The 13826-nt window shown below is 50.8% G+C and overlaps 1 protein-coding gene across 3 annotated transcripts in view; it reads right to left on the bottom strand.

Moving 5' to 3' along the window:
* Positions 1-1976: 1976 nt before the first annotated feature.
* Positions 1977-13826, bottom strand: part of GABBR1 (gamma-aminobutyric acid type B receptor subunit 1) — a 29113-nt gene continuing 17263 nt past the window's right edge. For all 3 annotated transcript variants that reach the window (XM_070456867.1, XM_020877395.2, XM_070456868.1), the window contains 12 exons: positions 12801-13043; positions 12119-12182; positions 10611-10688; positions 9105-9255; positions 8516-8648; positions 7092-7208; positions 6882-6989; positions 6369-6462; positions 5539-5666; positions 4409-4537; positions 4080-4223; positions 1977-3371 (listed from right to left, as the gene is read on the bottom strand). In XM_070456867.1, coding sequence (XP_070312968.1) covers positions 3198-3371; positions 4080-4223; positions 4409-4537; positions 5539-5666; positions 6369-6462; positions 6882-6989; positions 7092-7208; positions 8516-8648; positions 9105-9255; positions 10611-10688; positions 12119-12182; positions 12801-13043 — 1563 coding nt within the window. In that variant the 3' untranslated portion in view covers positions 1977-3197. The remainder of the gene's footprint in view (positions 3372-4079; positions 4224-4408; positions 4538-5538; positions 5667-6368; positions 6463-6881; positions 6990-7091; positions 7209-8515; positions 8649-9104; positions 9256-10610; positions 10689-12118; positions 12183-12800; positions 13044-13826) is intronic.

The following is a 13826-nucleotide window of genomic DNA, read 5'->3' as shown; positions in this document are numbered from 1 at the left end:
TCCGACTCCTACAGCCCCATGGACTGTAGTCTGCCAAGCTCCTCTGTCCATGGGATTTCTCAGCAGGAATACTGGAGTGGGTTTTTCTTTCTCCACGGGGTCTTCCCAACCCAGGAATCAAACCTGGGTCTCCTGCATTGCAGGTGGATTCTTTATTGACTGAGCTACAAGGGAAGCCCTGCCCACTGCTCTACCCCAAGGCCTAGACAAGCACCTACCACCATAACTTCCCCATCAAAACCTGACTGACTGGAAGAAAAAAAATAGTAAAACTAACATAGCAGCAAAGTGTTCACAAAATGCTTCCTGTTAAGTGATCAGGGCAGGGAGGCAAGACACCAAGTCAAGGCAGAGCAGGGGCCACTGAAGTCTGGCAAGCAGTCTAGAGTTCAAGATGTTCTACAGTCAGATCTGAAAGCCCAAGGGTGAAGCCCACCCTGACCCAGCAGGGCTGGAGAGGCCAAGGGAGCTCTTCCCAGAACTGCTGAGTAGTGGTCACACACCACCTGGCAACACTTCCTCCTCGCACCAGGCGTCTCCGCTAGTCCTACCATTCGGCCTGGTCCCTGTCTGTGCTCCTACCAGCCAAGAATGTCTGGCTTAACCGTGGCACAGTAGAGCTAACCCTCTGTAATCTGCAGCCCTGCTAAGTACAGAGGGTTTCCCAGGTGGCTCAGTAGTAAAGAACCCACCTGCCAAGCAGGAAATGCAGGTTCAATCCCTGGTCGGGAATATTCCCCCAGAGAAGGAAACAGCAACCCACTCCAGTATTTTTGCCTGGGAAATCCCATGGACAGAGGATCCCAGCAGGGTATAGTTCACAGGGCTGCAGAGTCGGACACGACTTAGTGACTAAACAACTACAAGGAAAGTTCCAGGTGGTAACTCTGGTCTTTTCTGTTCTGCCCAGGGCTGGAAGGTAGCTCCCACTGCTGCTTCTGAAGCCAACTGTCCATTTTCTACACTACCAGCTGACCTCCTCCACAGGCCTCTTCCCTTTGCCTTGAGCATATTCCATTGTGGGATGAAGGGCAACTCGATTCAAATCCTAGTGATCCAAAGCAGATACTCACAGTGGAATGGTTTTCAAGTATTGGTCCAAAATTTAACCTCCCCTGCTCTTGGGAAACTTCAGAAATTGGCTATTAAACAGGGTGGTGAAATGACAGGGCCCAACCAATCCTTGTTCTTTCAGAAAAAAAATATGAAAATCAGTTTTAAAAAATCAGTGCTATGGGGAAGGAGAGAAACTGAGCTTCGGGGGAAAAAAAAAAAACACTTATCCAAGGGGACACAAAAAATTACAAAATTGTCGAGCAATGTTTTGTTTTGTTTCCATTGGCCATTGGCCATTGAGAACTTTCTTGCAAGCTCCTGCCAAGATGCTCAGAGTTCTCAATGACTTTTCAGGCTGGAAACAGCCCGGACCATCTAATCCGCTACCTCCGAGCGATCATATTTTTTTATTACCCTCAATTCCTAGGAGGAATTGTCCTCACATCTGTTCAGCCACATGCTCTAGGCTCCCAATACATGTCCATCACTGTCAGAGACCTCATTAAACAGTGACAGTGGCTTGTTTACCCAACATGCTCTGTGAGTCAAGAACCATCGTGAGCACTCGTCCTGGCATCCACTCTGCGGAGAGATAGATGTGAAGATGGTGGTGAGGATGATGACTATTACCTTCACAAGTGAGGACATGGAAAATAGAGAATAGGAATGTTTTTTGTATGTGTTAGAATCTGAATCTCTGGTAGTTTGACTCCAGCCTACACTTTTAACCAGTTATGTCACCTCTCACTAATCTCAGCCCTGTGTCCTGCTTTGCCCTGCTAAGCCCTCAATGGATCAATACAATACCTCTGTCCATCCCTCCACTGAAGTGCCTTTTCATCAATGCAGGGGGCCCCCAGAGCCTCCCTCCTTGGGCTGAAGCCCACTTGGTTCACAGTAAGGGACGAGGTGCTGAGTCATTCCATTCACTGGTTTATTGAGATTTGGGGAGATCCTTCCCCCAAGACACCACAGTGCAAAAAGGACACCATCTCCCACCACACAGGACCATCTTCTGCCTCCAGAGTCAGGGGTGCCTTCCTTTGTTCAGGATTCTCACCAACTACCCACTGCAAGCAGCTCCCCAAACCTGTCCCCATTTCTTCTCCCTTCCTTCCCTCAGAAAAATACAAAACCGAAGGGAGCACTTTGTAGAGGAGGACTTTGAGTGTGGACCGAGGGTGCTCCAGAGCGCAAAGGAGAGCAGGGTGAGTGTGAGCAGAAACCGAGTGTGATGTAGACCCAGATGTGGACGGCCCCACCAGATAGGAATCGGGGGAAAGTGTGTGACAATGTGCAGGGTGGGTGCATATGGCTCTGCTGGAAGAACACAATTTTAAGGTGCAAAAAGAAGAGGGTACACAAGGGCACACAGGGCAAGTGCACAGATAAACCTGGACGTGTACAAATGGCACACGCCCACCCACACATCTCTCCCAAGGGCATATCCATGACCATGAGAGGGGCACACGCCGCCATGAGGGAAGGGAATACAGCAGGGCACGTGTGGCCACAGGAAGGGTGGAGAGAGCACATGTGAAACCACATGTGCAAACAAGAAAGTGAGAACAGCGAGGATAGATGTGTGTTAGGAAGAGGGGAGGAGCATGTGAGCCTTGACAAAAAGAGTGCCTTGCAAAAGCTAAATTCAAGAGGGACAAAACGTGTGGCTGTGTGGAGGGCCAAGGGGTTGGAAGGAGATGAGGATGGTGAGAGAAACGGCCAGGCCCTGTGGCCACAGAGAGCCCTCTGGGGAGGCCCCTGCTGGTGGGAGCAGAGCACAAAAGCGAGGGGGCTGCCGGGTTGTCGTGGCAACCAGAGGAAAAGAAGAGGGGGAGTGTCTCGTGAGGCACCAAGGAGCCAGTGAGTGAGAAGCTTCAAGCCGGGTACAAACTCGATTATGAAGTAGAGATAGACAATGATACGAATGAATGAGAGAACAGGGCCCGGCTCCCAGAGCACTGGAGACTCAGTCGACGCTGGGACCTGGGACTCTGGGACTCAAGAGGGGCAGGTATTTACAAGAGATGGGATGGAACGGTGTTCTTCCCACCTAGGGTAGGGATCCCCTGCTTCGTCCCGAGCCCCCCTCCCTTCCCCCTCTCCCTCCCCCTATTTGCCTGTCCCCCCTCACACCTCCCTCACTTGTAAAGCAAGTGGACTCGACTTCCATCACAGCTAAGCCGGTCAGGGGGCTCAGGGGGCCCCCTGGGCAGGCCCCCCGAGGGGTCTGGGGGTGTCGGAGGGTGACGCCGGGATCGGAGCTGCTGCCGAGACTGGAGCTGATGGCGCAGTTCAGAGACGCGCTCCTCTTTCTGGAGGAAGAAAACAATCGGGCGAGTAGGAGAGAGGAAATCAGGAAAGGGTGGGAGGAGGGAAGGAGAGACAGAGAAAAATGTGGGGGAGAGGGAGGGGAAAACGGGCAGAAGAAAGGAACAGGAGCCATCAGGCAGGAACAGGGAGAGCTGAAAGCACACGGTGAACACAGTGGGGCAGCAGTCGGGATCAGGGAAACAAAGGGGGTGGGGGAGGGGAGAACGGACCGGAGCACAGAGCTTCCGCTTCCGGTAACACACTCAACAGATTAATGCCAACCTAGTTTGAATACACCCAGCCTGACACTGCACTGGCCCCTAACTCCCGCTGGGGGCACTGCAAACACCCTGTAGACCTGCCCAGACCCCTCTCACTAGAGGGTATACTCAACCCCCACAATCAGCCACGCCCAGCCCAGGGCCACGCCCTCACCTCCAGGAGGCGGAGCCAACAATGCAGTTCCGGCTCCAGAGCCCCTCCACCCGCTGAGACCAGCACTTTACCAGGTTTTTACCTGAGACTGACTCCACCTTCACCACTTCCCCAGCCTTCTCCACTCTCTCCCTGGCAGCCTGTCTCTTGAGACCTCCCGTGGTAAATCATGTGCACAGGAACCCCAATCTCAGGCTCTACGGACTCTGGAATCCTGACCCTACCCGAGACGTGGGCCTCCCCGACCTGCCGCCACCTCTGCCTTCAACACACACCTCGGCGATGATCTTCTCCAGCTCGCGGTTCTCCTTCTCCAACAGCCTGGACTTCTCCTCCTCGTTGTTGTTGGTCGAGGACCCTGTCTTCATGGTGTCCTGTGCCTCCGACTGCCACTCCCCTCGGGTGATCAGCCTGCGCATCTGGGAGGAAGTTGGGGGTGTGGATGAGCCAGCAGGGACTGTCAGTGATTAGGTCATGGTGGGTTGCACGGAAGTAAGGAAAACAAGAGGGAGCTGGGCCCAAAACGGAAGAAGTGGGAGGAAGGGAAGTAGGGACACGGAGGGGACAGGGACTGGAGAGGCTGGGAGGACACACAGAGCCATACCTTGGGCACGAAGAGCACCACCAGGGTGATATAGGAGGAGAAAACTATGGCAAGAGAGGCGAAGGCGAAGGCAGCATCCTGCTGGCTGGACAGGATCATGGTGACCGGGGCAGTAATGAGGCACAGAACCTGGAGGCAGAGCATGTGTGGGGTCACAGACCTGCTGGCTCAGAGAAGAGCCAGGGTCTACTTCCCCCAGAAAAGTCTATGGGGACAAGTTCTTGGGGAACTTTCCATTCATAAGGACCTTCAAAGTCGGGATGTGAGAGTTGGACCAGAAAGAAGGTTGAGCACTGAAGAAATGATGCTTTCGAATTGTGGGGTGCTGAAGAAGACTCTTGAGAGTCCTTTGGACAGCAAGGAGATCAAACCAGTCAAACCTATAGGAAATCAACCCTGAATATTCACTGGAAGAACTGATGCTGAAGCTGAAGCTCCAATACTTTGGCCACCTGATGGGAAGAGCCGACTCACTGGGAAAAACCCTGATGCTGGGAAAGATTGAGGGCAAGAGGAGAAGGGGGCAGCCAAGGATGAGATGGTTGGATGGCATCACTGACTCAGTGGACATGATTTTGAGCAGACTCCAGGAGATAGTGGAGGACAGGGAAGCCTGGAGTGCTGCAGTCCTTGAGGTCACAAAGAGTCGGACCTGACTTAGCTACTGAACAACAATAACAAAGTCAGGATCATCCTCAACTCTTGGTTGGTAAGAATCCCAGATAAACTGTCCCAAACCAGCTCCAGCTCTAGGGCAGCCCCTCCCTCCAGACAGGAGCTCCCAGCATCTCTGTACAGACATCAGAGTCCTTAAGAGCCAGTCCTGAGCATCCTTGCAGGAAATCTCATTCAGATTCCAGCTTGGGAACCACAGATGAGGAATTTCACCTGTTTCTGCTTCCGCATCTATCTAGTGGGGATGCTAATCACCTCTTCACTGGGTGGTTGTATGAAGATTGATGTTCACTTTATATATTATAAAGTGCTTTTCAAACCCAAGGCATTAGAAAACGTTTTAAGACTTCCACCCAGCTGACCCCACATCAGGCACCTCATTCTTCCCAGGCCACCCCCATCTGGGTTGCTGTGCGTAGTCCCCACGTTTGATGCCAGGTGTCCAGGGAGCTCACCGCCACATTGTAGATGGCCATGCCCACAGCCCGGTGGTCATTGATCTTCTCGGTGGACACACTCTTGGTCTCATAAGCAAGAAAGATACCCAGCAGCAGCAGCAGCCCCTTGTAACCATAGAAGATGCCTAGGATGGCAGGGAAGGGTTATCTTCCATTCACTACCCCCTTCTCTGTGCTCCTCCTGATGGCAGTGACATGGGGGCCTCCTCTCCAACCCAGCCCCTCTGACCTAGTACACCCCTCCCTGTCCACTGCCCCCAGGTCCACCCCACTCGCCCTGACCTCACTGCTTCCTCCTGGGACTAAGAGCCCCATCACACAGGACAATGATGATCATGAGCAGCTGTCAAGGACCTTGTCAAGGGCTTGAGCCACACACAGTGTCTCACCTCCTCACCCCCTGAGTGGGAAGATGGCTTTCCATGCTGAGGGTAGGTTTGCCATTTGTGGTCAGAGGTCAGAGTGATGTTAAAAGGGCGAAAGGGGCCTAACCCCTCGCAGCCCCAGTCTCACTCCAGGGAGTGGACCAGACAAGAGATGGAGATGAGGGTGAGGCCACATCACTGGTCCCTCTGATGAACACAAGCTCTGCCTCCTACCTGAGCTGGACACTAAGCACCTCAGGCAAAAGACCAACTCTCCCCATGCTCAGAAAAGACTAATGCAGAGACAAACAGGAGGAGGTTCGAACTGAGTTGACGTGAGCTCTCCACCTCTTTTTACAAAGACCCTTCTCCCTCCAAGCTACTGCCCACTCCACACACACTCCCTCCCCACTAGCCCCCTTTATGGGCATCTCCTCCACCCCTCCCCCACACCCTGCACACCAAGCCATGTGTTCATCTTCTTGGAGCTACAGTGCTCCAGCTGGGGCAGAATAGACACATCAATATCTTCCTTCGGCTCCTCCTTGGCAAAAGTCTAAGAGAGAGACAGAGCCACAGGCAAGATGGTTGCTGTCCTCCCCTCCCCTCCCCACCTTTGCTCAGTCCCAACTCCCAGTTCTGCCCCCCTCTTTCTGAAGAGATCCTCAATTCTCATGCCAGATCCAACTCCAGGTCTGGGAACATTTGCCTAAACACATTGTAAGTGCTTATTCCCCCACTTTCCACGATGTCTGAAAGTCTGCCCATCCTCCCAGATCCCCACCACTTCCTTTCGTCACAGGAATTCAGAGTGTCTGCTAGGGCTCCCTCCAGGAAGCAGGGAGAGCTGCTGAGATACCCAGGGTTGGAACACACCTCCCATGGGCAGCTCTTCTCCTCAGGACCCCCTGCAGCTCCCGAGGCCCTTCCACCTCCTGCAAGGCCTCCTGACCCAAGCGCCTCCTCAAAGGGTACCTCAATGGTCCGGTGCAGGGGGTCCACGATCTGCCAGATGGCGAGGGTGAGGATGTCCATGCCCACCAGCAGGCCCACCGTGGCATACAGCTTCCAGGGCTCCAGGGTCTGAGTCAACACACAGGGTACAGGCATGTTGGGGTGGGGGACAGGGCCTCCCAAGCCCTGAGAGACTAGGTGCTAGGGGCCGAGGGATTCAGAGCAGCTCACCTTCCTCCACTCTTTCTTTTCCTCCTTCTTTGTGAAGACTGTATGGACCCACCAGATCTTGGTGAACATGGAGCCGTAGCCCAGGCTAAAGCCCAAACCCAGGAGCCAGAGGCGGGCCTAGGAAAGGAGAGAGGGCAGGAGAGAATAGGGTGGGGCAGCAGGTGGACAGTGCCAGGATGGGGCAGAGCTGTAGGAGGGAACGGATGACCAGACTGGCAGGATGCAGCCAATAGGGGCTGGGTGGGGAGGGCGATTGGGCAGCAGAGAGTCTCTTTGCACTTTGCCACCTGGATAATCTTACTAAAAAATGGGTTTTAATGGCCAGTCACTTCTGACTGTTCCCCAAGGCCTGCAGACTGCAGCCTGAACACCTCCAGTTGTGGCATTAGACCCTTTACAACATGGACCCAACCACCTTTCCAGGCTCTTCTCCCCCCACACTTTTACCTGCCCCAGACCCTCACCTGCCCCATGCTCCAGCCCTGCTCAACTGCTTGCTTACTTATCCTTGCCCTTGATCTACTCTCTTTGGTGCCTCTGCTACCCACAGGACACTCCCTCCACTCATGGAGTAACCCTCTTTTATTTCTCCAGCCAACAAAAGCCCCTGCATCCTTCACAATTCACATGCACCTTTGGTGAGGTCCATGCAGCCACTCGGACAGTCAGCTGCTTTCTCTTTGCTCCCACAGCAGATCCCTGCTCTGATACCTCTTGTGCGTCACTGCTGACTATCTGCTTTCCCACTGTATTGGGTCTTTCTAAAGAATTGTAGGTGTATGTGTGTGCAAATGCCATGTGCCCAGGTGTGTGATCAGGATAGGTACAGAGCAGAGGAGAAGAGTGAGAATGGGCAAGAAAGCAAGGGGCAGTATTTCCCACCAGCATAAGAGAGAACCAAACAAATACTGCCGCTGAAGCCAGGCTTACTCTGCAGCCCCAGAACCTTCCATGTGCCAAGAGTCCCACAGGGCCTCCTCCCTGTGTGAGAGCAGTCCCTTCCCCCCAACTCTCCCTGCTGTTGGTTCAGATCCCCGCCTCCGTCCTTCCCAACCACAACCAAGGCTCCCACGGGAAGTCCCCAGTTCTTGTTCTCAGCCCCCGCGCCACAGACAGGCCACCATTGTCCGAGGGTTCTCTGTGCAGACCCCCTTCCTGTGCCTTCAGTACCTCCCCACCCTTCTCTACAAGGCATGCCATGGCAACCTTGGAACTGACAAGCCAGCTACAGAGTGAAAAAGTCTGGAGGCATAGAAAAAAGGGACAGAGCCAGACAGAGATCAGAGGGCGATGTCAGGAGAAGAACTAGGGACAAGGAGGAAAGACAAGGAGGACAGGCAGGGGACGGCGCATCACAGAAGGCGCTCCTGAGGGGGCGGGCCGGAGAGCCATGCTCTGCAGGAGACCTGCCACCCCCTCCTCACCTGGCAGACGAAGGGGAACTGACTTCTCCCGATGTGGTAACCATCCAGCCCGAGGGGGAAGACGGCAGCTAATGCTAGTGAGCAGCCCACAGCAGTCAGATTATTCAGGTTGGGCTGTGAGTTCTGGATATAACTAGGGCAGAGGCGGAAGGGTGGGAGAGATTGAAGAGCAGAATTACCCTCCTCTCCAGGGAGGCTCAGCTCCCCAAACACCCCACAATGGCCTGACCCCAACCTCAGGGCCGGAGACAAAGGCAGGTGGCCTTGGAGATGGCATCAGAGACAAAGCCAGTTTGGTCATGGGGGGCCACAGACGGCTTCCTGGGCACAGGACCCTACCACACACACACTCTTTAGAGCCCTAAATTATGTTACCTGATCCCAAAAGCTTTTTTATTTTTCCATTAGCTGCTTTGGAGCAGGGAAGGGAGTTATACCTGGGCTTCCCCCTTTTTGTTCCCTGGGCAAACAATAATCTAGAGTGGAAACCTCAGAGATGCATAGCCTCAGGAGCTACATACTTTGCTTCTCACTCCCTTCAAGCAAATGACCATTATCTTGGAAGGGAAATGTCAGAAGAGAAACTTACCGGACATGGGAGTTATAGATGTTAAAGGACAGACAGACAACAGCTAGAACAATGCCCAGGCTGGAGAGAACGGAGACGGAGATAAAGAGTTTCTGTGACAGGAAGCGGAATGTCTTGATGACCAAGGTCTGGTCAGCTGGAGGGGACCCTCCTACGTGGCACAAGGGAGGGGGAAGAGAAAGGAGGAAGGACAAAGGCATGAAGGTGGGACAGGAGAAAGGGGAGAAGGACCAAGCTGCTGATGGGCACCCAGGTCTTAACTCTGAGGACAGGAGGCCCTAACTGCCCTGAATCAGGGCTTGCTGCAGCCCAAGTGCTCTTTGATTCTGGGGCTCTTAGGAAGCAATCAGATATGAGACAAGAAGATGGAACTAGAGGCTGAGCTGTATCACCAAAGTTGTAGTCTTTTTGTTGTTACCTTTTGTTCTTTGTGTTTTTTTCATCTTTCAGGAAAGAAGAATGGAAGGAACAGAAGGGGATACTGAGAAATAAATTTTATGAGGTTTCTTACAACTCAAATCAGAAGCTGCAAAAGGCAATCATAGAATCATGAAGCTAAAGTGCCTCAAAATAGAGTCTGGCCTCCTAACCTCAGGAGGAATTTTCTTTAAAAAAAAAACTGATCTGTGATTTTAACCCTGGCCAGGTGATATTCCCAAAGGTGTTTCTCAGTTATTATTAAAGGGAAGCTCAAAGTTGTCACAGAATTCACAGAAAGGGGGGGGGGGGGGGGGGAGACTAATTTCAATTTGCTGAGCTTTAAAAAAAAAAAAACAGCATAATTTAGGCCATGCAGCATTTATAGCAATACAGAACACTGTCCTAAATTCAAATTATAAAAAAAAAAAAAAAAATTCAGAACTCCAGCAGTGCTGAGAACTACTAGATTTCAGCTGGGCAGGGCAGATGGCAGCTGTCTTCCATGGCTGTGCCCTTCCCCCTCCTGAAGACACCAAGCCTTTTTTTGATCAATAGAGTCCCCATTTTGCCCACCTTGAGTATCTTTCCCATTTCCTATTATTTAGCCCACCAAACACACAAGGAATATAATTGCTTCCTTTCTCTCCTTAAAAAGCACATTTTAACAGAAGACAATTAAATGAGGTTTTACATCCTCTCTTACAGTTTAAGCAACTGTCTTCCTAAGAAAGCTAAGAGGCAACTTGAGACTTGAAGTAGCTGATTCAGATACATCAGGTCACCAGAAAATCTGGGAAACCCAAATGGAATTTTCATTTCCTGCCCCCGGACCTAATCCCCAGTCGTCCTAGGAATGTACTATTTTTAAGAATGCATTGCTACCTATACCTATACCCTCTCTAAATACACCAGTCTCTCCTACCCACATCTTGGGAGGTTTTATTCCCTTTCTCAGAAACCCAGCCCCTGGTTCATCTCCTTAGGACATTTCAACCCCATGGTACCAACCACCCCACCCTCATTCAAACACAGTATTCGTCAATGGTTCAGAGGGGTTAAAGGAAATTATAGACAGGATCCACTTACCAATCCACTTATCTGTTTTGGACCAGGAAAGGTCATCCTTGGTGCTGTCATAATAACCAATCTTCTTGTAGCTGCCACCTGGACAGATGATAGGAGTAACCACAGGTAGGTGAAGAGTTGATCCCAAGCATTCTCAACCTCCCACTTCCCTAAAGTAGATCTCTGTGGTCATATCTGATTCTCCCTTCACCTGAGCCCCCAAAGGATACTTGGAAGGATCTGGGGGCCACTTGAAACAGCAATCTGATTGAAAAGCACTATAGGATAGATTCCAAGGCAACACAAAGAAATTGTTGTTTAGTCACTCAGTCATGTCTCTTTTGTGACTCCATGGACTTGTAGCCTGCAGGCTCCTCTGTCCATGGGATTTCCCAGAAGAATACTGGAGTGGGTTGCCATTTCCTTCTCCAGGGAATCTTCCCAGTTCAGGGATCAAACTCATGTCTCCTGCATTGGCAGGCACACTCTCTACTGCTGAGCCACTAGGGAAGCCCACACAAACAAACAAAAATATCTTATATGCTTTAAGCCCTTCAGTGAAGAATGCTGCACAGGATGTCTGCCACCCATTCCACGGGCTCACACCTCAGGAAAATGTCTCTCACTGTGATTCTGGCTTAAAAATCTTTAAATATGTTTCTGCTTATTCTCCCTCTCCTGATAGAATCACAAGATCTATTTTCCCAGAGGCTTTCATTTTAATTTTAGAAATTTCTCTTCCATTGACTTGGCTTCTAATTTCTTAAACAAGTTGCATCTGCCTCTTAAAAAGCCACAAATTCAGCCACTCCTAAGATCTCTAGAGCTGCCCCAGTTATCATAACTTTTTCTTCTAAAGCCAACTCACAGCCCTTGGACCGTGGCTGAAGTCTATTCGTTCTTGTCCTGGTTACAAAGATCTGAGAGGATGTAGGAGGTCGGGAGAAGGAAAAGAAAGAAACTTTTCACAGGAGGCCAAGAAATGGTTCTTTTGGCCCTGGTCTAAGAGTCTGAGTGGAGTGGAATTGAAAAACTAATTCACAAGTTTTGCAAATACCTCACTGTGTGAAGTTACCATCTAGAAAAGCCAAACTAGATGTACTGCAGAAAAATTAGACCTAATTGTTTACATATCAAGGAAATGCAATCGGTTCCCTTTAAAAATAGCTTGTTTCCTAGATTCAGCTTTCCTTGAGTCCATGAATATGCCACTGACAAGTCATGAACCCCTCAAGTCACCAGAGGGAAATTTCTCAAATCAAAATGGGGGCCACTAGGGGAAAAGAGTGGTTGTTTTCAATTTGCATGCACAACCACTAAAATGCAAAGAAACTCACCCATCGCTAAGCTTTTTATTATCAGTATCATTATTTAAAAGCTTGAGGAACACGGAAGAGCAGGCATGAGGCAGGGAGGCACCAAGTCAATGTCTTCCTGTCTCCCAGGGTTCTCCTCCCAGACGGTATCCTAGGCCAGCCCCAGCCTGGCCCGCCCACCGACTCCCCATCACCCCACACCCCTGTGCTCACCCTGCAGCTGCTCGATGAGCGTCCACGCCATCCGAGAACCACTGGCATCAAATACCACATGGCCCTGAGGGGGAGAAACATGTGGAGGAAGGCAATGGGGATAAAAGCAAGAGCCAAACGAGAACATCAGGGCCTCTTTGAATCCTTATGTTTTTGAAGTAATTGAGCTTCTGAATGATTTCTATTTATGGCATCTGCCCGCATATAGGACATACCCCAGATGCCCATACCCTAGATTTTAGAAACATTATTCTTCGGAAAAGAAGCTTCACCCAGGAGATTTGAATCGGAAAAATCCCCAGATGGAATACCAGGGGACCTGGCCTCTGGCTGTGTGACCTGAACAAGTCACCAAGTCCCTCTGGATGCTTATTTCCCCACTTTAAGAGGAATAAGGAGAGGATCTTTTAGGCTGCTTCCTCTTTTAAAATCCTATAATTTTCATCTGACTCATAAATATCGGGACTGAGAGAAGTGAGGGGAGAGGTTGGAAGAAATGGAATATATCATCGCTCTTCTAGACTTCTGTGGGGTTTTCTGGCTTGGGGGCTTCTACTTCCCTGGTCTAAAACTAATTATTGCAGAGAGGTAACTGAGAAGGCATGTCTCCAGAAGAAGAAGCCTCAGAGAGGTCTCTCCGGATGGGAGGACAGAGGCCAGCAAAGGGGCTGCTGTAACTCACGGAAACACCCTCAAAGGACGAGGAGTTCATTGCCCGGTAGATTTGGTCAGTTATGGTCTGGTTGTTGTAGTTGAAGTCTTCCAGGCGCACACCCGAACGGCCGCCCCCTCCGGACGTCTTGTTGAGGGCCAGTGCCAAGGCCCAGATGGCATCATAGGCTAGAGGTGCCTCCTGGAAGCCTCCCGTCTCCTCAGGGTGTCGTTTTAGTCGTTTGGTCAGTTTCTCCACAAACTCCTGGGATGTCTAGGAAGGGAAGAACAGGATGAAAGGATTGGAGTGGGGTGGGCTTGAGTCTGGCTCTGACACTTTGACTTGAATGGATGGTTTGTGTTCAAGTCATCAGATTGAGCCTGTGTACAGTCAACATCCCTAACTATACATGCGCATCTAAGATCAGAAGCTACTAGACTAGAGCAGGGGTTAGCTGGGTCCAATGGCCTTAGTGTACACAGCTGCAAGCTCAGAACTGCAAGCAGAGAAGTTTAATAAATAGATGCTCTGCATAATGAACAGCAGAGAGAATGAAATGAAAGCAGAGAGAGAGAGCAAAGCAAAGATGTGGCCCCGCCAGTGAGGAGCTGCAGCACTGGTTTTTCTCTCAGCCTTCAGACTCTTCCAACAGAGCTGACGCAGGAACTAACAGCTCCTCCAAGTCTGAAAGAGCCCAGAGAAGGTGACACCACAGCCTTTCTCGCTCTGTCAACCAGAAAGATTTTTCTTTAGCGTGCTAACTTCCTGCCATCCTCATGTGCTTTCCGTTCACTGTCTCTTGGATGGTTTTCAGAAGACTTGGGGCTGCAGAAACACCCTTCACACGTTTGAAGTCGATTATTCAATCCCTACCCACACCCCTCCCAACCTTACATCTTCTTTTTCCAAGAAAGCTAAAAAAAATAAGAGCTCCTTTAACTCTATCATGAAATGGATCAAGAGAGCTGAATTTCTACACCCAGCAGTAACACTGTTTACCTAAACGACTGCAAGTAAATTGCTTCCTTTTTTGGAACTGTCTTCCACATAATGGGG

This window comes from Odocoileus virginianus, chromosome 27 (assembly GCF_023699985.2).
Source record: "Odocoileus virginianus isolate 20LAN1187 ecotype Illinois chromosome 27, Ovbor_1.2, whole genome shotgun sequence".
NCBI lineage: Eukaryota > Metazoa > Chordata > Mammalia > Artiodactyla > Cervidae > Odocoileus > Odocoileus virginianus.
This window is presented reverse-complemented; position numbering and strand designations above follow the sequence as displayed.